Source organism: Artibeus jamaicensis, unplaced genomic scaffold (assembly GCF_021234435.1).
Source record: "Artibeus jamaicensis isolate MK-2021 breed Jamaican fruit bat unplaced genomic scaffold, CSHL_Jam_final contig_386, whole genome shotgun sequence".
NCBI lineage: Eukaryota > Metazoa > Chordata > Mammalia > Chiroptera > Phyllostomidae > Artibeus > Artibeus jamaicensis.
In genome coordinates, this window is record NW_026521811.1 from 2240379 (window position 1) to 2265159 (window position 24781).

The 24781-nt window shown below is 36.7% G+C and overlaps 1 protein-coding gene across 1 annotated transcript in view; it reads right to left on the reverse strand.

The window, feature by feature from the left end:
- CUNH8orf88 (chromosome unknown C8orf88 homolog) overlaps positions 1-24781 on the reverse strand; it is a 192101-nt gene that overhangs the window by 154668 nt on the left and 12652 nt on the right. The window contains 1 exon segment of the mRNA XM_053664719.1: positions 16119-16225. Within this exon segment, the coding sequence (XP_053520694.1) occupies positions 16119-16225 (107 nt within the window).

The window sequence follows — 24781 nt, forward strand, 5'->3', positions numbered from 1 at the left end:
TGTCAGATATACTGATCCCTCTCACTTTTTTCCTCAAAATTGCTATGGCTATACATGATCATTTATGGTTCCATGTAGTTTTTGATTGATTGATATATATCTGTGAAGTATGCCATTGGTAATTTTTAAAAGATTTTGTTTATTTATTTTTAGAGAGAGGGGAAGGAAAGGAGAGGGAGAGAAACATCAACGTGTGCTTGCCTCTGGCATGCCCCTCACTGGGGACCTGGTCAGCAACCCAGGAATGTGCCCTGACTGGAAATCCAACCAGAGATCCTTTGTTTCACAAGCCTGCCCTCAATCCACTAAGCTACATCAGCCAGGATACTGCCATTGGTATTTTAATAGGGATTGCTTTGAATCTATATATTGCTTAGGATAGTACGGACATGGTATATGCTTCCATTTATTTGCATCTTCCTTAATTTCTTTCTCCAGTGTTGTGAAGTTTTCTCAGTACAGGTCTTTTACCTCCTCATTTAGATCTATATGTTAAGTGCTTTATTTTTCTTATTGCTATAGCAAATAGGACTTTTTCCTGATTTTTGTTTCTGATATTTATTGTTGGTGTACAGAAATGCCCTTGATTTCTGAATATTGAATTTGTATTTTGCTGCTTTGCCAAATTCACTTATTAGGTTGAGTAACTTTTTTTGTGGAGTCTATAGGGTTGTATATGTACACCATCATGTCATCTGCAAACAATGACAGTTTTACATCCTCCTGTCCAATTTGGATGCCTTTTATTTCTTTTTCTTGTCTGATTGTTTTGGCTAGGACTTTCAATAATATGTTGAATAGATGTGTTGAAAGTGGACAACCTTTTAACTAGGTTGCTCGTGATGTTAGTGGGGAAGCTCTTAGTTTTTGCCCATTGTACATGATGTTGGTGTAGGTTTCTCATATATGGCCTTACTATATTCAGGAATGCTCCCTCTACTCCTACTTTGCTAAGTGTTTTTTATCATGTGGGTTGGTTGCTGTAATTTATCAAAAGCCTTTTATGCATTTATTTATATGATCATGTGATTTTTTTCTTTAATTTTGTTAATGTGATGTAGTACCTTTCTTGATTTGCAAACATTGTACCATCCTTGCATCCCAGGGATGAATCCCAGTTGATCATGGTGTATGATCCTTTGAATGAATTGCTGGATGCAGTTTGTGAATATTTTGTTGAAGATGTTAGCATCTATGTTTATCAGTGATATTGGCCTGTATTTTCCCTTTGTTGTTGTGTCTTTGTTTGGTGCTGTGATTAGGATGAAACTGGCTTCATAAAAAATAGTTTGGATGTCCCTCTTCTTGAACTCTGTGGAATAGTCTGAGAAGGATAGAAGTTAGCTCTTCCTTAAATATTTTGTAAAATTCTCCTGTGAAACCATCACATCCAGGTATTTTGTGCTGGGAGTGTTTTGATTACTGCTTAAATTACAACAGCTGTTATTGATTGTTCAAGCTTTCTGCTGCTTCTTCATTTAGTTTTGGAAGATAATATTTCTCTAGAAATTTGTCCATTTCACCCAGGTTTTCAAATGTCTTGGCATATAGTTGTTTGTAGAAATCTCTTACAAGCCTTTGTATTTCTGTGGTATGAGTTGTAATTTCTCCTCTTTCATTTCTGATTTAGTTTATATGGGTCCTCTTTGTTTTTTTTTCTTGATGAGTCATCTTAAAGGCTTGTCAATTTTGTCTATCTTTTCAAAGTACCAGCTCCTGGGTGTACTGATCCTTGGAATTGTGCTTTTAGTCTCTGTCTTTTAATTCTGGTCTGATCTTTGTTATTCCCTTCCTTCTACTTGTACTGGGCTGTCTTTATTGTTGTTTCTCCAGTTCTTATAGGTGTAGGTTTAGATTGTTTATTTGAAATTTTTCTGTATTTTTTCAGGTAGGTCTGTATCACTATGAACTTCCCTCTCAGGACTGTCTTTGCTGTGTCCCATAGGTTTTGAAGTATTTGTTCACTTTCATTTGTTTCCAGAAACTTTCTGATTTCTTCCTTGATCTTATTATTGACCCATTCATGATTTAATAGCATGCTATGCAGTCTCCATGAGTTTAAATGCTTTTTAGTTTTTTCCTTGAGGTTAGTTTCTACTTTCACTCCTTGTGGTCTGAGAAAATGCTTGGTGATTTCAATGTTTTTTAACTTCTTGATGCTTTTCTGTTATCCTATCATATGGTCTATCTTTGAAAATATTCCATGTGCATTTGAAAGAAATGTTTGTTTTACTCCTTTTGGATGAAAGGCTCTCTATATATCATTTAATTCTGTTTGATCTAATGCATCATTCAGTTCCACAATATCCATGTCAATATTTTGTTTGGAAGACCTATTCATTGTTGACAGTGGGATGTTAAAATCCCCTACTATAATTATGTTGCTGTCTTTAGCTTTCTTGAAGCCCTCCAAAATTTTTCTATATATTTGAGTGTTCTTATATTGAGTGTTTATATATTTATGTTTATGTCTTCCTGATGTGTTCTTCCCTTAAATATTATGAAGTATCCTTCTGTGTCTCTTTTTATGGCCTTTGTTTTGAAGTTTATTTTGTCAGTATGAATATTGCTACCTTGGCTTTTTTATTCCTGCCATTTGCTTGGAATATTTTTTCCAACCCTTCACTTTCAGTCTGCATAAATCTTTTGTTCTGAGGTGGATTTCTTGTATGCAGCATATGCGTGGGTCATGATTTCTCATTCTTCCATGTACTCTATGTCTTTGGATTGGAACATTTAATCCATTTGCGTTTAAGCTTATTATTGATAGGTACTTATTCATTACCATTTTATCCCCCTGGCACCTGTATTCCTCTCTCTCTCACTCCTGTTGTGTATCCTCTTAAAGCAGTCCTTTTAGCATATTCTGCAATTCTAGTTTGGTGTAAATGTATGCTGTTAGCCTTCTTTTGTCTGCAAAACTCCTTATTTCACCTCCCATTTTAATTGAAAACCTCACTGGGTAGTCTTTGTTGCAGGCCTTTGCTTTTCATTATTTGGAATGTTTCTTCCCATTTGCTTCTGGTTTCTAGTGTTTCTATTGAGAAGTAACCTACTAGTCTTATCGTGGCTTCCTTGTATTTTACTTCCTGTTTCTCCTTTACTGCCTTTAAAGATTCTCTCTCTTGAGTTTAGCCATTTTAATTATGATGTGTCTTGGACTGGGCCTTTTTGAATTCTCTTGATTGAGACCCTCTGTGCTTCCTATACTTGTGTGATTTTTTCACTCATGGAATTAGGGAAGTTTTCCATCATTAATTTTTCAAACAGATTTTGTACTCCTTGCTCCGTTCTTCTCATTCTGGTATATCTATTATACTGATATTATTATGTTTCATGGTGTCCTGCCCCTCCCTTAGCCTCTCTTCATGCGTTTTAAGACTTTTTTCCTTTTCTTGCTCTTTCTGGGTACTTTTTCTAACTTGATCTCCACCTTGAAGATTCATTCTTCTCCTTCATCACGGGTGCTTTTGATTTCTTCTGCTGTGTTCTTCAATTCAAAAATTGTATTCTTCATTTCCTCTTGGTTCTTGTTAATAGGTTCTATGTCCTTTTTCATGCTAATGTAGTTTGGGGTAAGTTTCTCATAGCTTCCCTTCCGTGTTTATAAATCTGCTGAGCTTTTTTTTTTTTTTTTTGATTGTTGAAAGAGCAACTACTTTTTATTTAGCAATTTGGCCTCAGATATATCTCTTTTTTCTTTATTTACTTATGTTTCAAGTACACTTTTTTGTCAATTTCTCCCATCCAAGACCAACCTGCCCTGTGCTCCCCACCTCCCTCCCATTACTTCCTGTCCTTGTGTCCTTCATACTTGTTCCTCCAAATACCTCCCCTTCTTTCCCCTTATATTACCTCCCCTCTTCCCTCTGGTCACTGTCCCCCTATTCTCTATTTCAGTGTCTTTTGTTTTTATTCTGCTTGCTTGTTTGTTTTGTTGTTTAGCTTCCTGTTAAAGCGGAAATCATATGGTATTTGTCTTTCAACACCTGGTCTATTTCACTCAGCATAATGCTTTCCAGTTCCATCCATGTTGTTGAAAACAGTAGTAGCTCCTTCTTTCTTTCTGCTGCATAGAATTCCATTGTGTATATGTACCACAATTTTTTGATCCATTCATTTACTGATGGGCACCTAGGTTGCTTCCAAATTTTGGCTATTGTAAATTGTGCTGCTATGAACATTGTGGTGCATAGGTTCTTTGAAATTGATGTTTTAGGATTCTTAGGATATAATACTAGCAGTGGAATTACTGGGTCAAAAGGCAGATTGATTTTTATTTTTCTGAGAAAATTCCATACTGTTTTCAATAATGGTTGCACCAGCCTGCAATCTCACCAACAGTGAACTAGGGTCCCCTTTTCCCCACACCCTCTCCAACATTTGTTGTTTGTTGCTTTGTTTATGATAGCCATCCTGACCAGTGTAAAGTGGTATCTCATTGTGGTTTTAATTTGCATCTCTCTGATTGCTAACGATATTGAGCATTTTTTCATGTGTCTCTGGATATTCTGTATGTCCTCCTTGGGGAAGTGTCTGTTCAAGTCCTCTGCCCACTTTTTATTGGGTTGGTTGTCTTCTTAGAGTGGAGTCATGTAAGTTCTTTGTATATCTTGGAGATTAAACTTTTGTCTGTGGTTTTGTTGGCAAATATATTTTTCCATACAGTTGGTTGTCTTGCTAATATAATACTGTTGTTTTTTTTTCAGCCATGCAGAAGCTTTTTATTTTGATGAGATCCCATTTGTTTATTCTTTCCTTTATGTCCCTTGCTCTAGGGGACATATCAGTAAAAATGTTGCTGCATGAAATATCTGAGATTTTCTTGCCAATGTTCTCCTCTAGGATTTTAATGGTTTCATGGCTTATATTTAAGTCTTTTATCCACCTCGAATTTCTTTTGGTGTATGGTGTAAGTCGGTGCTCAAGTTTCATTTTTTTGCACGTAGCTGTCCAGTTCTCCCAACACCATTTGAGGCTAAAAATAGCCGAAGAGGCTATTTTTACTCCATTTTATGTTACTGCCCCCTTTGTCGAATATTAATTGACTGTAGAGAGTTGGGTTGATTTCTGGGCTATCTGTTCTGTTCCATTGGTCTATGTGCCTGTTTTTATGCCAGTACCAGGCTGTTTTGATTACAGTGGCCTTGTAATACAATTTGATATCACGTATTGTGATTCCTCCTACTTTGTTCTTCTTTCTCAAAACAGCAGCTGCTGTTCATTCGAGCTCATTTATGGTTCCATATAAATTTTTGAAATGTTTGTTCTATGTGATATATGCCATTGGTACTTTAATAGGTATTGAATTGAATCTGTAAATTGCTTTGGGTAGTATGGACATTTTGATGATGTTATTCTTCCAATCCATGAACACGATATATGTTTCCATTTGTTTGTGTCTTCCTTGATTTCTTTCTTCAGGCCTGTGTAGTTTTCTGCATACAGGTCTTTTACCTCTTGGTTAGGTTTATTCCCAGATATTTTATTTCTCTTTTTGCTATATCGAATGGGATTTTTTCTTGATTTCTGCTTCTGCTGATTTATTGTTAGTATATAAAAAATGCCTTTGATTTCTGGATATTGACTTTGTAACCCGCTGTTTTACCAAATTCACTTACTAGTTCAAGCAGTTTTTGAGTAGAGTCTATAGGATTTTCCATGTACACTATCCTGTCATCTACAAACAATGATAGTTTTGTTTCCTCCTTTCCAACTTGGATGCCTTTTATTTCCTTCTCTTGTCTGATAGCTGTGGCTAAAACTTGCAGTACTATATTGAATAGAAGTGGTGAAAGTGGACATCCTTGTCTTGTCCCTGATCTTAATGGAAAAGATTTTAGTTTTTTACTGGTTTGCAAATATTGAACCATCCTTGCCTCCCTGGGATGAATCCCACTTGGTCATGGTTTATGATCTTTTTTATGTATTGTTGGATGTGATTTGCCAATATTTTGTTGAGAATTTTAGCATCTATGTTCATTAGCAATACTGGCCTGAAGTTTTCTTTCTTTGTTGTGTCTTTATCTGGTTTTGGAATTAGGGTAATGCTGGCTTCATAAAAAGAGTTTGAGAGTTTTCCAACCTTTTGGATTTTTTGGAATAGTCTGTGAAGAATAAGGGTCAGCTCTTCCTTAAATGCTTTGTAGAATTCTCCTGTGAAACCATCTGGTCCAGGGCTTTTGTGTGATGGGGGTTTTTGATTACTGCTTCCATTTCATTTGCTGTTATTGATCTATTCAGGTTTTCTGCTTCATTTTCATTGAGTTTTGGGATATTATATTTTTCTAGAAGTGTGTCTAATTCCTCTAGGTTTTCAAATTTCTTGGCATACAGTTCTTCATGGTAATGTCTTACAATCCTTTCTATTTCTGTGGTATCAGTTCTAATCTCTCCTCTTTCATTTCTGATTGTGTTTATTTGTGTCCCCTTCTTTTCTTTATGAGCCTACTTAAAGGCTTGTCTATTTTGCTTATCTTTTCAAAGAACCAAGTTCTGGATTCACTAATCCTTAAATTGTGCTTATAGTCTCTTTCTCATTAGTGCTATGTCACTGATCTTGGTTACTTCCTTCCTTCTACTTGCTCTGGGCTGTTTTTTTGTTGTTCCTCGAGTTCTTGCAGGCACAGGGTTAGGTTGTTTGTTTGAAATGTTTCTATCTTCTTTAGGTAGGCCTGTATTGCTATAAACTTTCCTCTCAGGACTGCCTTTCCTGTATCCCATAAATTTTGGGTTGTTGTAAGTTCATTTTCATTTGTTTCCAGGAACTTTTTGATTTCTTCCCTAATTTCATTCTTGACCCATTCATTGTTTAATAGCATACCATTCAGTCTCCATGATTTTGGGTGTTTTGTGTTTTTATCTTTGGGGTTGGTTTCCAATTTCAGTCCTTTGTGGTCAGAAAAAATGCTTAATATGATTTCAATTTCTTGAATTTGTTGAGGCTTGTTTTGTGTCCTATCATGTGGTCTATCTTTGAGAATGTTCCATGTACATTTGAAAGGAATGTATATTTAGCTTGTTTGGGGTGAATGGCTGTATACATATCAGTTAAGTCCATTTCATGTAGGGTGTTGTTTAATGCCGCAATATCTTTGTTGATATTTTGTTTGGAAGATCTGTCCATTTTTGATAGTGGGGTGTTAAAATCCACTACTATAATTGTGTTGCTGTCAATACCTTTTTTGAAGTCCTCTAAGATTTTCTTGATGTATTTGGGTGCCCCTATGTTTGGTGCATATATATTTATGATGTTAATGTCTTCTTGGTGGATTCTTCCCTTGAGTATGATGAAGTGACCTTCTGGGTCTCTCTTTATGACCCTTTTTTTAAAGTCTTTTTTGTCTGATATGAGAATTGCTACCCCAGATTTTTTTCCTTGTCCGTTTGCTTGGGAAATTTGTTTCCAGCCCTTCACTTTTAGTCTGTGATGGTCTTTTGTCCTGAGGTGGGTCTCTTGTAGGCCGTATATGTGTGGGTCATGCTTTCTTATCCATGCAGCTATTCTGTGTCTTTTGATTGGAGCATTTAATCCATTTACATTTAAGGTTATTATTGATAGGTGCTTATTCATTGCCACTTTTGTACCTGTGTTTCTCTCTGTCTCTCTCTTTTTCTTCCTGTCTTTAAAGCAGTTCTTTTAGTATTTCTTGTAAGGCTGGTTTGGTGGAAGCATATTCTTTTAGCATTCTTTTGCCTTGGAATCTCTTTATTTGGCCTTCTATCTTGATCGAGAGACTTGCTGGGTAAAGTAGCCTTGGTTGTAGGCCTCTGTTTCTCATTACTTGGAATATTTCTTGCCATTCTCTTCTTGCTTGGAGTGTTTCCATTGAGAAGTCAGTAGCTAACCTTATTGGGGCTCCATTGTATGTTACTTCTTTTTTCTCCCTTGCTGCCTTTAAGATTCTCTCTTTGTCTTGGAATTTTGCCATTTTAATGATAATGTGTCTTGAAGGGGCCTTCTTGGGTTCCTTTTGATTGGGACTCTCTGTGATTCCTGGATTTGTGTGACCTTTTCTCTCATCAAATTAGGGAAATTTTCTCTCATTACTCTTTCAAATACGTTTTCTATCCCTTGTTGTCCTTCTCCTCTGGTATCCCTATTATTCAGATATTATTATGTTTCATATTGTCTTGCATTTCTCTTCATCCCTATTCTTTCTTTCTGAGTCTCTTTTCCTTTGCCTGCTCTTTCTGTGAGATCTTTTCTACACTCTCCTCCAACTCGTTAATCTCATCTACTCTCTTATCGACTCTTTTTAATACTTTTTATTGTGTTCTTCAATTCGGAAATTGTATTCTTCATTTCCTCTTGTCCCTTGCTGATAGTTTCCATTTCCTTTTTCATGTTGATATAGTTTGCAGAGAGTTCATTGTAGCTCCACTGTAGTTTCTGGTAGCTCATTGTGAGCTCTTTAAACTTCCTGATAACCAGTTCTTTGAATTCAATATCTGATAGTTGACTTGCCTCTATTTCATCTAACATTCTTTCTGAGGGTTCCTCCTCTTCTTTCATTTGGGGATTATTTTTTTGTCTACCCATTGTGAGACTTTTCTTATTAGTCTCAGCTTCTTAGATTGGTCTGTTCTCACTCCCTGGGTTTATGGTGTAAAGTTCTGTGGTGGAATGCCTATGAAATTCAGTGGTGCAGTCTCTTTTGGTTATCCTGTCATTCTCTGCTTCCACCTACTGAAATATGCAGCAACTTGTGGCTTCTCTCCTACAGCAACGTGAAATTTGTCTCTCTAACTTTACTGTTGGCAAGCCTCTTCTATGGATCCAGCTCTAGTCTTTTCATATCTTCAGGTTGTTTGTGTGTCTTGTGGGTAAAAGAAAGAAAAGACAAGGAAAGAAATAAAGGAAGAAAAAAAAAGGCAGGGGAATGGAGGAAAGAGTGATAAGTTCAGAAAGAAAGGAAGATGGAATAAAGCAGAAAATCCAAAAAAAGAGGACAAAAGTATGAAAAGATAAAACAGTAATAAAATTAAAAAAATAACTGATTACTTAAAAAAGCAAAAAGATAAAGAAAAGGAAAAAGAAAGAAAAGTAAAAAAAAAGTATAAAAATAAAATAAACCCCAAAACAATAACAACAACAAGAAAAAAGGAAACATCACTTGTTGGTTTCAAACTAGACTACCCGTTTTTCTAGCTACAGTTGGCTAAGGGTTATTGTGATTTTTCTGCCAGCCCTCTCTCAGGATCAAGACTGTTGGCACCTCTCCCAAGCTCCCTACCATGGGGAAGTAGAACTTACAGCGCTGTTTTCCTAGGGGTTACCACCATGGGTTGGGTTGCAGGGAGGACAGGCGCCTTCACCAGCCAGGCTGCCTGGTTCCCATGGGATCGAGCACAGACCTGCCCCCATTCTGTGGGGCAACTCCAGGCCTTCTGTCCAACCTTGGGTTCACTGCCAGGCTGGGTGAGGAGCAGACCAGGCAGCTGTGTCTATCGGAGTCAGAGCCTCACTCTATGCCTATCAGTTCTCCGGGGCTGGCAACCACAGAATCCCCAGTTGAGGCCCTTTGTCCTCAGCACCCTCTCTGTAAACTCTAGCACACAAGTCTCTCCTGGCACTCAACTTTGCTTGGCCAGAAAGGGAGGGAGTTGAGGATCCCAGCTCTCTCCCAAGGACGCCTCAGCAGGCCAAGGGCTCTCAATGAGTCGGAGGGAGATGAACCAGAATTTGGAAGCTGATCTAAGGGCTGGGCGCCAACCTAGACACGCTGGGCTCATGTCAAGGTGCTCTGCATGGTGTGCACTGGTCCCTGGACTGTGCACCAGCCAAAAACCCTTCTGCTCCTGTCTTTGTTCCTCCCAAAAATTCCAAGGGAGGGAGATGCACGAGGAACTGCTCTGGAGCGCTGGGCGCTCTCCCAGACACGCTGCGCGCCAGGCACTGATCCCCCGAACTGTGCACCTGCCGCATACCCTTCTGTTCCTCTCTTTGTTTTGGTCCCTCAGCAGGCCCCGACCTCCCAACGAGGGAGCTGTAAGGGGAACTGGTCCGGAGTGCTGGGCGCCCGCCAAGGCAAGCTTGGTGCCCACCAAGGTGTGCCACACGCTGAGCTCTGATCCCCGGACTGTGAACACCCCAAATTCCCTGCTGTTCCTGTCTTTGCTCTGTCCCTGAGACTCTACTGTACCACTGCTGTCTCCCTATCATCTGGATCCTCTGTGACCGTCAAGATTTCTGGTCCCTTATTTTCATATATGCTGAGGAACTGCTGGCTGCCTGGCTTCTCCTCCGCCAATGGACAGGATTCTCTCCCTTGTGTACAAGGAACTGGAATCTGCTCCGTCCTACTCCATCACCATCTTGCCTCCCAAGATATAAACATCTAATTTTAAAATAATTGGGAAAGCAGAGCATGGCAGTTGGAAGCTAGTGAGGCAGCATCACAATGATTCCTAATGAGGGCCTCGTTGAGGCTGGACTCTGAGGAGATGAAACGAAAGATGCTTGAGGATGTGATTTCCTCCATATGGAACTTCCTTATCTATGTGGCCCTTCTGCGAGTCACTCCTTTTATTTTAAAGAAATTGGACAGCATATAAAGATTGAACATCACATGCGAATGCATGATATGAAGAACCTGGTTACAATTTCTGCTCTGCAAATGAATAGGCCCAAAAAGATATAAGAGACTCTAAATGGACATGAAACTTCCACTTAAGAACAAGTTTGGCTGTGGTAACTGACCTTCACAGCTAAAATAGAAAACTATTTAGGAAGTATGAAAAGACATTTCTTATGCCTGTGATATTCAACCTCTATGAATATTGCTGTAATTGTAAATAATGTCAAATTCCATTTTCTAGCAAGTATTAATTATATAAGAGAATTTCATCTGCAATAGCCGTGTTGTCAGTCATTTCTGTTGACCTTTTTACGTCTTTTTGAAATGCATTTACTGAAGAAGTACTCTAGTCATGTTTATGGAAGCCAGCACACAACTGAAACAACATTTAAGCATAGGACCATTTGTCTGTATTTTTAATAAATGTACCAATTAAGAAAAAAAATAATTGATAAGTTTGTGGCTGATGAAGTTTTTTTCTATTTAAAACACCATGTATTTTTCTGGGGAACAAAATAATGAAAAGTAGGGTACTAAATAACCAAGATAGGAAACCAGCCATGGACTTCAAGCTTGAAACTGGGTAACAAGCCTGAAGACCAGGAAACAAAATGGTCCTGGTTTCAGGAGTTCAGAATTCAATTTAAAATAAACTTTCTAGCAAATATGGCCTAAAATGCTTTCTCAATAGACTCAAAGATGAGAGCACCTGAGAGTACAGAAGTAAGGAGAGTTTACACTTACCTTTATATCAGCAATATGTTTTGGCACTGTCTTGGAAGAAAATTTTGTTTTTAAAATAGTAATATTCAGAGTGACAAATTCCAAGAGCTTGTACAAAAGTTCTAGGAGCCAAAAGTTTAAGCACCAAAATTCTTCATCTATACATGTTCATGTTATAAGAAATTAAAGAACTGAATCTGTATGTACCTTAATTATTTACAAATGCCTAAATTTTTTCCTCTTTGGAAATAATGTATTTTGCAATTACTTTTGTTCATGTGATCTGATCGATGACACAGTAGCAGCATTTTTCACTTTCAGTTTCATTCACCATTGTTTCCAAACCATCAATCTTTGCTAATTATGAATCTTAGACAATGTTATTCAAAACCTAGAGCAATCATATATTTGAAAACAAAAGCCTATTAAGTATTGTCCCTCATTCCCCTGAGAACTCCACAGCCTAGGCCTCTGTAAAGACTGTAAAGATCATTCAAGTGCTGGTCTTAAATCAGTGTGAAAGAAAACAGCAGCAAGTTCAGCAACAAGAAATTATATGCTATATATACATTGCAGCAAATACTTTATATTTGAGAATATTTATAGATTACATTTTCATTCTATTATTACAAGTGATGAAAAACAAAAGACTGAAAGTAGCATGCAGATTATAAATACACAATCTTCCTGTGTCATTAACCACATTTTTACTTGTCTTTCTTCCCAATTTATTTACAGAACTCCCTGCAAAGCTGAAACTGATTAGAAAATTTTTTGTAGTTTTATATATATATATATGTGTGTGTGTGTGTGTGTGTGTATCTCATTTTAGAAGAAACCAAATACCCAACCATCAAAATGAAAAATAAATTGAATTGTCACAGTCCATTACAGTTATTGGTACTAGATCCACTTTATTTGCAGGTGTCCAAACATAAAACAAATAATTCTTTATCTTCAAATTCATCTGTTTTTAAAATGTTCCTTAAAACTTTTGTTGTTTTCTTATAATATAGAAGAAAATGTTAATGAATACAGCTTTTACTAATTCATGTATCAAACGTAATACTGTGATCCTACTGTTTATAAATCTAAATGCATGTTATTGTAGAAATTAATAAAGTAACTCTAATTTGTCAAATAACCAAACAATTCTTCTATGTTTAATAAAACACATGTAATTCCTTTTAAATATATTATATTGTATTCCAAACCTGCTGTTTTCTTTTTGTGGTACTTAATTTTCAAAAAATGTTATTCATGAATATATCAAAATTAAACTCAATTCTAATATATAAGGAGTGTTTAAAATAATAAGTATGTACAACTTTTATTTTAAAAACAAAATATTAGAGATTGAAAGTCTACAATTAAAAAAGTGACTATTTTATAAAGCATTGAAGTTTACAGACCAAAGGTCACATGTTCCTAAGATCTCTAAACAAACAGAAAAGTTTAAACATAACTAAAAACATTTTTTTCTCTTTAAAATATTCCTGTATGTGAAGTGTTATGAAAAAAAGTTTAAATCCCTGCTTTAATTTTAAAAATAAGAATGGGATGGAGATTTGCAAGTTAGGGAGTTTAAATTAAGAAACACTGGTGTCTATATGAGTAAGTTAAAATTTTAAAAATTGTAATTAAGAAAAAGTTGTGAAGCCAAAGAATTCAAAATTCAAAAAATGGAGAACACAGGAGGTAGTCTGTATCTCAATTTAAGCCATTCTCAGCATATCTATATTCGCAGCCCTTCTCAATAAAATCCCAGTTGTTTTTCTTTCTTCTTGTTTTCTCTCTTTTTTGTATACCATTATAGTGTTTGTGAAAACTCTAAATAGAGGTCCTTCACTTCTATGGAAGCAAAAAACACAGAATGAAAAATCAATATATAATGAGAGATAAGCACCATCACAAGCACTTTCATATATTGTTGAGATTTAATCCTAACACGTGGGTATTATCATCCTTATCTGCAAAGGGAGACCAAAATATCAGGTTTGAATTCCAATTAATATGGCAGCATAGGTAAATAGGGCTTGCTTCCTTGCAAAGCCACATCAAAATTACAACTGAACTATAGAACACAACCATCACTCAGAACTATAAGAAATCAAGTTGAATGGAGTCTGACAACTACAGAATTAAAGAAACCATATCCATCCAGGCTGGTAGCAGGGGCTGAGAAGAGAACAGGCTGGTCTCACATAGACATGTGGTGGATACAAATTTGGAAGGTATGTTTCAGGAGTGAGGAGTCCCAGCCCCACAATAGGCCATCAAGCCCAGGGTTCCAGTACCAGGAAGATAAGTCCCCATAAGTCCCCTAGTTTTCTGGCTGCAAAAACCAGGAAAGATTGAGTCCTTGCGTAAATCCCTCCCATTGACCTTCCAACAGGAATAAGAGCTCAACTACAAGGGGAAGGTATATGCAGTCCACATGAAGGAAACACCTCAAGTACCCTGTTTGGGTGATGGGGAGGCTGTGCCCCTGGACCCTACAGGATACCTACTACATTAGGTCATGCTATGAAGACAGAGAATCATACCAGCTCTACCTAATACATAGAAACAAACACAGGGAGGACATCAAAATGAGGAGACAAAGAAAGATCCAGTCCAAAATGAAGGATATACTAATTGAAATAAAAAACGAATTATAGAGAAACAACAGTAGAGGGGAGGAAGTGAAAAATTAAATCAATGATTTGGAAAATAAGAAAGAGCAGAAGGAGAATAGAAAGAGCAAGAAATTGGAAAATTTATTTGAAAAATAGTGAAATGAAACTTCCCTAATTTGGTGAAAGAAATAGATGTGCAAGCTCGGGAAGCACAGAGTTCCAAACAAGATGGATGCAAAAAGGCCCACTCCAAGACATATCATAATTAAATTGCCAAAGGTTAAAGATAAAGAGAAAATCTTAAAAGTAACAAGAGAAAAGTAGTTAGTTACCTACAGAGGTGTTTCCATTAGACTGTTAGCTGATTGCTCAAAAAACAAAATAAAACAAAACAAAACTTAGCAAGCTAGAAGGCACTGGCAAAAAATATCCAAAGTCATGAAAAGCAGGAACCTACAGCCAAGATTGCTCTACCCTGCAAAAATATTTAGAATCAAAGGACAGGTAAAGAGCTTCTCAGACCAGAAAAGAACTAGAGGAGTTCATCATTACCAAACCAATATTATATGAAATGTTTAAGGGACTTATTTAAGTGTCCATCAGTAAATAAATAGATCAAAAAACCGTGTGGTACATTTACAAAATGGAATAGTACATAGCAGAAAGAAAGAACTCCTACCCTTTGTGACAGCATGGATTGAAGTGGAGAGCATTATACTAAGTGAAATAAGCCAGGAAGTGAAAGACAAATACCATCTGATCTTACCTATAAGTTGAACCTAATGGACAAAAAACCAAATGAGCAAAATAGAAGCAGAGACATGAAAATAAGGAACAAACTGACAGTGACCGAAGGTGGGGGGAGGAATAACAGGGGAAAGAAGGAGAAAGATCTAGTCAAGGAACTCATACAAAGCACCCATGGTAATGGACAATGGGATGCAGTCTGACTGAAAGAACAGGGGGTGGGTGGGGCAGGTTAGAGCAATGAGGGAAAAATTGAGACAACTGTAATAGAAAAATTTTAAAATAGCCCTGGCTGATGTGGCTCAGTGGATTGAGGGCTGGCCTGTGAACCAAAGGGTCACAGGTTCAATTCCCAGTCAGGGCACATGCCTGGGTTGTGGACCAGGTCCCCAGCTGGGGGCACTTGAGAGGCAACCACACATTGATGTTTCTCTCCCTCTTTCTCCCTTCCTTACCCTCTTTAAAAATAAATAAATAAAATCTTTTAAAAATTAAAAATAAAAAAGAAAAATAAACAATGAAACAATAAAGGAGGCTTATTTAAGAAAAAGATCAAAAATATAAACAATAAAAGGGAAATAAATACATATCTAACAACAACTGAATCTAAAAGACAAATGAAGTGTCACTGGTTCAATGTCCAGTCAGGGCACATGCCTGGGTTGCAAGCCAAGTACCCACTTGGGGGCACACGAGAGGCAATCACACATTGATCTTTCTCTCCTTCTCTTCCTCTCTCTCTAAATATAAATTAAAAAAAATACAAATGAAATCAATAAGAAAAAAGAGACAGAAGCATGGATATGGAGACTGTTTTGATGTCTGTCAGGTGGGAGTAAGTATGGAGGAATGGGTAAAGAGATGAGGGTATTAAGAAGTACAAATAGGTAGTTACAGAATAGCTATGGGGAAGTAAAGTACGGTATAGGAAATGGAGTAGACAAAGAACTTATACACATGACCCATGGACCTGAACAATGGTGTGGGGATTGCCTGAGGGAGTAGGGGACACTGGGTGGAGAGGGTAAAAACTGAACAACTACAATAGCATAATTGATACAATATAATAAACAAACAAACAAATAAATATTGCTAGGATGACTGGAGATCTACATAGAGGAAAATAAAAAAAGACTTTTACCTCATATCATGCAGCAAAATCAATTCCAGGTGGATTATTGAACTTAATTGGAAAACAAGACAATAGTACTTTTAGGAGAAAATATGGCATGCTCTTTTCATAACCTGTTGCATTTTCTTAAAATACAACAAGTTCATTCTATTTATTCACTAGAGTGGGAATTACATATAGAAATTGGTTATATCATACATTTACATTTACGTACTTTTCTGAATTATTTTCACAATGAGAACAATTAAAAATCAAGAGACAACAAAATGAAAATATCAATGACAAATATTTTGGAATCAAAATTAGAAAAGCACTTACTGATTTTTGAAGTACAATAAGATGATCAGGCAGACAGTCTGTTTTTTTCCTGAAGATGGAAATACTTGAGAGCTTCAGCAGGAAATCTCTGCTGTATTTAATTCTCTCTGTGTACATTAAACATCAAATGAAATGTTATAAAACACAGAATTTTCTCAGGTCATCTTTTTGACTCAGTACTTTCTGGGTGTCCCTTAACTGTCCATTATTTCATTAAATGAGTAGTTTCTATGCAAAAATGCCTGGCGGCAGAGGGTGCTTGCCTTCAGTTTTTCTTTTACAAGAAAAGGAAACCAATTAACCAAGGAAAAACTGAGGAAACAGACTATTTCAGAAAGTTGGTAATGGTATTTTCTTTCATGAGATAATTTAAGCCTACTAAAATGACCTTGTATTATAAAATATAACAGCAGTAATACATATAGGAAACAGATTCTACCAAAATGGAATGCTAATAAGCCTCTTTATATTAATGTACTAAAAATTTAATACGATCAAAATAAATTCAAGAAATATTTATTTTACACCAACTCTGTATCAGGCACTGTGTTAAGTAATGCTGAACAAGATCCACGACAGGGTCTCTATCTTCAAGGAGAAGTGTTGTGGACCGCTCTGCCTGGTTCTAGGAATTGTAACTCTACCCCCTGTGGCTAAAGGCCAGCGACTTCTGGAATGTGAGCTGCAGGAGACAAAGCTTGTCTCTGGTAGCAAATGCTGCCTCAGTTTCCTCCCTGCCCTCAAAGCTTGGTCAGAAGTCCATGGTGAGTAAGACCCTTCAGAGGAGGGCAACCTAGGCCAGACAGGACCACTTGGGAGACCATCATGGAAGGACTTGGGGGGCTGCAACAAAGCAATGAACTCTCATCCCCTCCACCCCCCCCCCGGCTTTGAGATCCCCATGTCCTCTGGGAGAAGTGCTTCTTGGCTCTAATCCCCTTAAGCCTGAATACCTGATGGGGAGCGGTGCAGCTTCTTGTCTTGCTAGAGCCTGTCCTGGGGAAAAATCTGGCATCACAAAGACTTCTTGACAAACTTGTGAAATCTGCTCTGCTAAGAGTGCTTTCATTCATATATCATAAGGGTTTGAGAGGAAATGAGTATGTCTCCTCAAAGTTTTGCAACCCACTTTCCTGACAGACACTGACTCACACTAAGCCCTCAGAGTTCTTTGAAAGGTTATCTACTGTTTGATCCTTGCTGCCCTGTATTCCTGTGTAATAGGATCCAATAAAAGCCCTTGGAGGAAGGGGCTCTCTGCCTTTTTCCCCTGAGAACCTGGCCACTGCTCACGGCCTTTTTCCTCTAGGAAACTGGCCACTTCTCCTCCCAAAGCAGATCACATCATGTCTCAGTCATATTTACTCTCATGGGGGCACATGGGGGGACTTTCGAGGAAACTCGCCCCCACAGGGAACAATGATTTAAATACCTGCAAACTTCTCATCAGAAAGTATCACAAAAATAAATCTGGGCCAGAAAAAATGGAGGAGTATCTTTAAAGGGCTATCTGACATAGAGTTCCAAAACCCTTTGGAATTTCCTGGGGAATAGAAATGTATTTCATTTTAATCAGATGGCTCTGGAAGGGCTATTGGATGGGGGCTGGTCATGAGAAAGAACAAGTCACAATTAGAAGCTTGGAAGTTTCAGCCCTTCCCCCACTCCCTGGTAAAGAAGGAGGGGCTAGAAATAAAGTTAATGATTGGTCATGCCTATATGATGAAGCCTCCATAAAATGCCAAAAGTATGGGATACAGAGAGCTTTCAGGTTGGTGAACAGAACCATGTACCAGGAGGGTGGGGTATCCCAACTCCACAGGGAGAATGTTCTGGCCCTTGGGACCCTTCCAGACCTTGTCTTATGTATCTCTCATTTGGCTGTTCAACTATATCCTTTCTCATATTGTGTATTATATAATACTGGTAAATGTGATTTATGTTTAAGTTCTATAAACTGTTCTAGCAAATGATTGAAACCAAGGAGGAGGTCTTGAGAGCAATCAATTTGTAGCAAAGGTAGACAAAATTTCTGGGTAATCTAGAAACCTACTTGAAGTGTTGACAAAAGTGGAAAGTTCTCTTGAGGGACTAAGCCCTTAACCTGTAGGGTCTGTACTAACCACAGTTAGTATCAGGATTGAATTACATTATAAGACATTCAGCTGATGTTAGAAAAAATTGCTTGATATATGGAAAAACCACATATATGATGTCAGATGTGAAGTTCTGTGAGTATAGGAGAGTATTGAGAGTGGAGCAGAAACATAGGAGGAGTATACATTTTTCCCTTCCTCATATTTAATGGAAAAAAATTTTCAGGAATACACGTGAAGCAAAATATATTTCTAGACTGACAAAGACAAAACATTTGTCACCAGCTAATTTGATTTACAGAGAATGCTAAAATTTAAAAAAAAATCTTCAGGTTAAAGGAAAATCATACTTGATAGAAACTTTAATCTTCAGAAATAAAGAAAAATAAAAGAAATGGTAAATGAAGAGCATGTAGTCAAGATGGAGTAGGTAAACTCTGAGCTCTCCTCTTCCCATGACCACGTCAAAATTATAACTAAATTATAGAACAGGCATCACTGAGAAACACCTTAAATCTAGCTGAACAGAACTCCTATGAATAAGGATATAAAGAAGAAGTCATGTGAAGGCTAGAGGGGCAGAAATATAGAACAGGCTGGTCTCACACCCATGAGTGGTGATTAAAAATTGGAAGGGGTATCTCAGAAGCAGAGGTCCCCCATAAGGAGTAAGGGGTGCCAGCCCCACACTAGCCTCCCCAACCAGGAGCACCAGTGCTGGGAAGAAGAGACTCATCAGGGGAAATACATGCAAGAAAGACAAAGGGCTGCTAGAGAGCAAGGCACTGCTCTTAAATGGCCTGCACACAGATTTGCTTGCTCAAAAGCTCACTCACTCTAAACTTGAGCACATGAGGAACAACTTGAAAAGTGCCATGGACAGATATAGAAAAACTAAATTAACTAACTTCAAGTTGAAGGCTGGAGAGAGAGATTGGGGCAACTCCAGAGACAAGAGTGCCAGCAGGCACCATTGTTCTTTTGTGGAGCTCTCTCCCTACCCAGGTGACCCAACACAGGTAGGTGATCAATCTCAATTAACCTGGCTAATATAATTCTCTCTACCCTGGTCACTCCCAGAGACTCCACCCCACCCAACTCTGTCACCTGGCCCCAGCCTCTTCCAGAGGCTCCACCACATAAATAGTCTGTCTCATCTCTCGCTACAGACCTTCCTCAAAATCTGTGAATCTCACACAACTGCTGGCTTCAGACTCTCTCAAAGGTCCACAAACAACACAAGCAGTTACCAGGTTCAGCTTGCATTGTGGTGCCCACCAAAGTGTCCCAAGTCCAGTACAAGTCTCAACCTGGCTCAATTCACACTCTCCCAAGCACCTCCAACCCAAGCACAAGCAGCAAGCAACCTCACATCACTTTGTAGCTCTTGACAAGTGGACCCAAGCCTGGCACAAATGGCAGCTGATATAGGCCCAAAAGAGAGCATTTCCCAAGATGCTCCAGACACAATATATGCCTTCATATATTGTGTATATACACAATATACGGCTTCAGATTACAGCCAAACCCTACCCAACCAGAACCACAATTTACATATCAGAAGGATGGCCTCATTTGGCACCAGAATCACAACAAAGCAAATGACACTCTGTGGGGTCAGGCCCTGTGTAACAGCTTCTCCTCTGTAGTTGCTGCAGGCCCTCACAGGCAGTCATCCTGAGGATTAATTTCCACCCACTAATGTGCTACCAGCGATCAATGCCCAAATACAATAGGAGAGCTCACACAAACCACTTAGAAGACATCTCTGGAGCACATGACTCCGGTGACCAGGGAGAATGCACTACTGGGCCCTATATGACATCTACTTTATAAGGCCACTCTGTTAAGACAGGGAAACATAACAGATCTACCTAATATATAGAAACAAGCACAGGCAATCAGTAAAATGAGATGAGAACCATGTTCCTAATTAAAGAACAGAACAAAACTCCAGAATGAAAGAACAAAATGAAAAAGAAGCAATCTACTAGAAGCAGAGTTTAAAATACAGTTTATAAGAATGCTCAATTAACATTGAGGAAGAGTATATGAACTCAGAGCTTCAGTACAGATATAGGAAACATCATAAAGGTAGAAAATATAACAGAACTGAGGAATACAATAACTGAAATGAAGAATACATTAGATTGAATTAACAACAGATTATATGAAACAGTGAACTGAATCACTGCTTTGCAAGATAAGGTAGTGAAAACATCCAGTTAAAACATCAAAAGAGAAAAAAATAAGGACAGTATAAGGATACTCTGGGACAACTTCAAGTGTACCAACATTTGCATCATTGAGGTGCTCAGAGAAGAGAGAGAGCAAAGAATTGAAAACATATGGAAAAAATAATTATGGAAAACTTTCCTAACCTGGTGAAGGAAACAGACATACAAATCTAGGAAGCACAGAAAGTCCCAAACAAGATGAATCCAAGAGGTCCATACCAAAACACATCATAAGTAGAATGCTAAATTGTCTAAAGACAAAGAGACTCTTAAGAGCCACACACACAAAAAAAGACAATCTGTTACCTACAAGGGAGCCCCCAAAAGATTGTGAGCTGACTTCTCAACTGAAATGTTGCAGGCCAGAAGGAACTGGTACAGATTATTCAAACTTATGAGAGACCAAGACCTTCAACCAAAGTTACTCTAGCCAACAAGGTATCATTTAAAATCTAAGCAGAGGTAAAGAGATAACCATATAAGAAAATCTAAAGGGATTTATTACCACAAGGCCAGTATCACAAGAAATAGTAAAGGGACTTTTTAAGAAAAAAATATAAAATATATGAAAAAGAAAGTATAGGAAAGAAAAATATCGCAATGACAAAGGCAAGAGTAATAGCAGTGGATTAATCAACTATAAAGGCAGAAATTGGAAGATTATGTTTAATTACAACCATAAGTTATGGGATACAAACAAACCCACATAAAAGAGATAAAATAGTGTCAAAAACATAAATGTGTGTAGGTGAATAAAATCTGTAGTGATTTAGTATGTGTTCAATTAAGCAACCATCAATTAAATAGACTACTATAAACATAGTTTGGCATATATAAAGCACATGGTAATCACTAACCAAAACTCTGTAAGACATATACAATCAAAAAAAAAAAGAAGAAAAGAATTCAAACATAACACTACAGAAAGTCAACATTCAAAAAAGAGAGCAAGAGATAAAAAAAAAGTAAAAGAGAAGAACTACAAAAAATCGGAAAACTATTAGTAAAGTGGCAGTAACTACATACCTATTTATAATTATTTTAAATGTAATTGAATTAAATGCTCTAATCAAAAGATGTAGTAGGGTAGCTAAATGGATTACAAAAACAAGACCCATATACATGCTCTCTACAAGAGACTCACTTCAGCTCAAAAGACACTCAGACTGAAAATAAAGGAATCAGAAAAGATATTAGGATGGGAAAAGATTTTATGCAAATGTGAGTGAAGCTGGGGTAGCAATACTTGTATCAGACAAAAAAGACTTTAAAATAAGGACTGTAACAAGACACAAATCAGGGCATTTCATAATAAATGGTCAATCTAACAAGAGACTTAACTGTTGAAAACATTTACACTCCCAGTGTAAGAGCACCTAAATATATAAAATGAATATTGACAGAAATAAAGGAAGAGATCAATATTAATATAATAAGTAGGAATTCTAATACTCCATTGACATCAATGGATAGATGACCCAGACAGAAAACCAACAAGGAAACAGTGGTCTTAAATGATACATGAGACCAGGTGGATTTAACTGATATTTTTAGAATATTTAACCGAAAAGAAGCAGAATATACATTTTTTTCAAGTACACATAAAAATTTTCTAGAACCAACTATATGTTAGGCCACAAAATTATCCAGAGTAAATTTAAGAAGACTGATATCATGTTGGGCATCCTCTTCAATAGCATGGTATGAAACTAGAAAATCAAACTGAGAAAAAAGCTGAAAAGTATACAAACACATGGAGGCTAAATAACATGCTACTAGATAGCACATTATTTAAGATTGAGATCAAGGAATAAATCAAGAAAACTTGAGACAAAAATGAAAATAAAATGACTCAAAATCCATGGGACAAAGACAAAGCAGTTCTAAAATTCATAGCAATACAGCACTTCCTCAAAATAAAAAAACTCAAAGATTCCTACTTCATATCTAAAGGAATGAGGGAAATTAAGAAAAAAAAGAGCTTAAAGTGAGTAGAAGTAGAGAAATAGTAAAGATCACAATAGGAATAAACAAAATAGCCTTAAAAATTACAAAGATCAATGAAATCAAGAGCTGGTTCTTTAAAAAGATATCCAAAATTGATTAAACTTTAACCAGTGTCATCAAGGAAAAAAGATATGGACCAAATAAATATACTGAGAAATGAAAGAGAAGTGACAACTGACACCACAGGTACACAGAAACTATAATGAACATTTACACGCCAACAAGTTGGATAATCTGGAAGAACCAGAAAAATTCCTAGGACCATACAGTCATCCAAGACTGAATCACGAAGAAAAAGAAAATATGAACAGCCTGATAACTACTAATTAAATTGAATCAGTAATTTAAAAACACTCACAAACAAAAGTTCTAACTAGATGAAATCACAGGTGAATTTTACCAAACATTTAAAGATAAATATAGATGCAAAAATACATAACAAAATAATAATAAAAAATAATTCAACAATACATTTAAAAGATCATGCACCATCATCAATTGGGATTTATTCCTGAGATGCAAGTTTGTCTCAATATCTACAAATCAGTTAACATGATACAGCACATATATAAAATGTAGGATAAAATCACATGATTATCAACAACTGCAGAAAAAGCATTTGACAATATACGCGTATGATAAAAACTCAGCAAAGTAGGGACAGAACTTACCTCAACATAATAAAAGCCATATATGACAAACCTGTAGCTAACATCATAGTCAATGGTGAAACGTTAAAAGCCTTTTTAAAAATTAGGAACAAGAAAAGGATGTCCACTTTTACCATTTTTATTAAAGATAGTATTAGAAGTCTTAGCCACAGAAATAAGACAAGAAAAAGAAATAAAAGGCATCCAAATTGAAAAGAAAGAAGCAAAACTGTCATTATTTGCAGATTACATAATACTATATAGAAAGAACCCTGAAGACTCCACTAAAACCCTATTAGGCCTAACAAATGAATTAACTAAAGTATCAGGATACAAAATAGATATTCACAATTTGTTGCATTTGAATACACCAATACTAAACTATCAGAAAAAGAAATTAAGAAAACAATCCCATTTACAATTGCATTAAAAAGGATAAAATTGTAATAAATTTAACCAAGAAAATAAAAGGTCTGTACTCAAACACTATAAAGATAAAAATAAATGAAATGATATACTGTACTCATAGATATGAAGCATTAATACTCTAAAATGTCCATACTACCCAAAGCAATGTGCAGATTCAGTGCAATTCCTATCACAAACCAATGGAATTTTTCACAGAACTAAAACAAATAATCCTAAAATTTATATAAAACCAAAGAAGACCCATAATAGCCAAAGCAAGCTTCAGAAAGAACGAAGGTAGAGGTATCATGTTACCTGATGGCAAAATATACTTCAAGGCTATAGTGGTCAAAACTGCATGGTACTGGCATAAAAACAGATGCAGGTACACACATACACCAATGGAACAGGTTAGAGAGCCCAGATATAAGCCCATGCTTATTTGGTAAATTAATTTATGAAAAAGAAGGTGAGAATATACAATGGGGAAATGACAGTCTTTTCAATAAGTGGTATTGGGAAAACTGAACAGATACAAGCAAACTCATAGGAATGAATCTTTATGACCTAGATTTCAGCAATGATTTCTTAGATATGACACAAAAATCATTAAGAGAACTAGAGAGAGACACAGACAGAGAAAGGGGAGAGCAGAAAGGGAAAGTGGTAAAGAGAGAGAGATAAAGGGGTCTAGTATCAAGTACTCTTACAACTTAACAACCAGAGGTAAACAATCCAATTAAAATATGGTCAAAGGACTTAAATAGAAATTCCTCCAAAGAAGAAATACAAATGGCCAACAAGCACATGAAAAAATGCTCAAAATGATTAGTCATTAGAGAAATGCAAATCAGTATTACAATGATATACTACTTCATACCAACTAGGATGCTACAATAAATAAAAATCCTAACAAGGATGTAAAGAAATTGGAACCTTCATATGTTGCTAATGGGAATGTAGAATGCTATTTCCACTATGGAAAACAGTTTGGCAGTTTTTGGGAACTGCCCTGTCTGGTTTCCTCAAAATGTTACACTTATAATCAGCATGTTACCAAACAAATCTACCACTAAGTGTATATCCAAGAAAAAAGGAAAACAGATGTTAAAACAAAAACTTGTAAACAAGTATTCATAGCAACATTATTTGTAATAGCCAAAAAGTAAAACTAACCCAAAAGTCTATCAACTGAGAATTAAGTAAACAAAATGCAGCACATCAACACAACAGAATGATATTCAGCAATAAAAAGGAAGTACTGC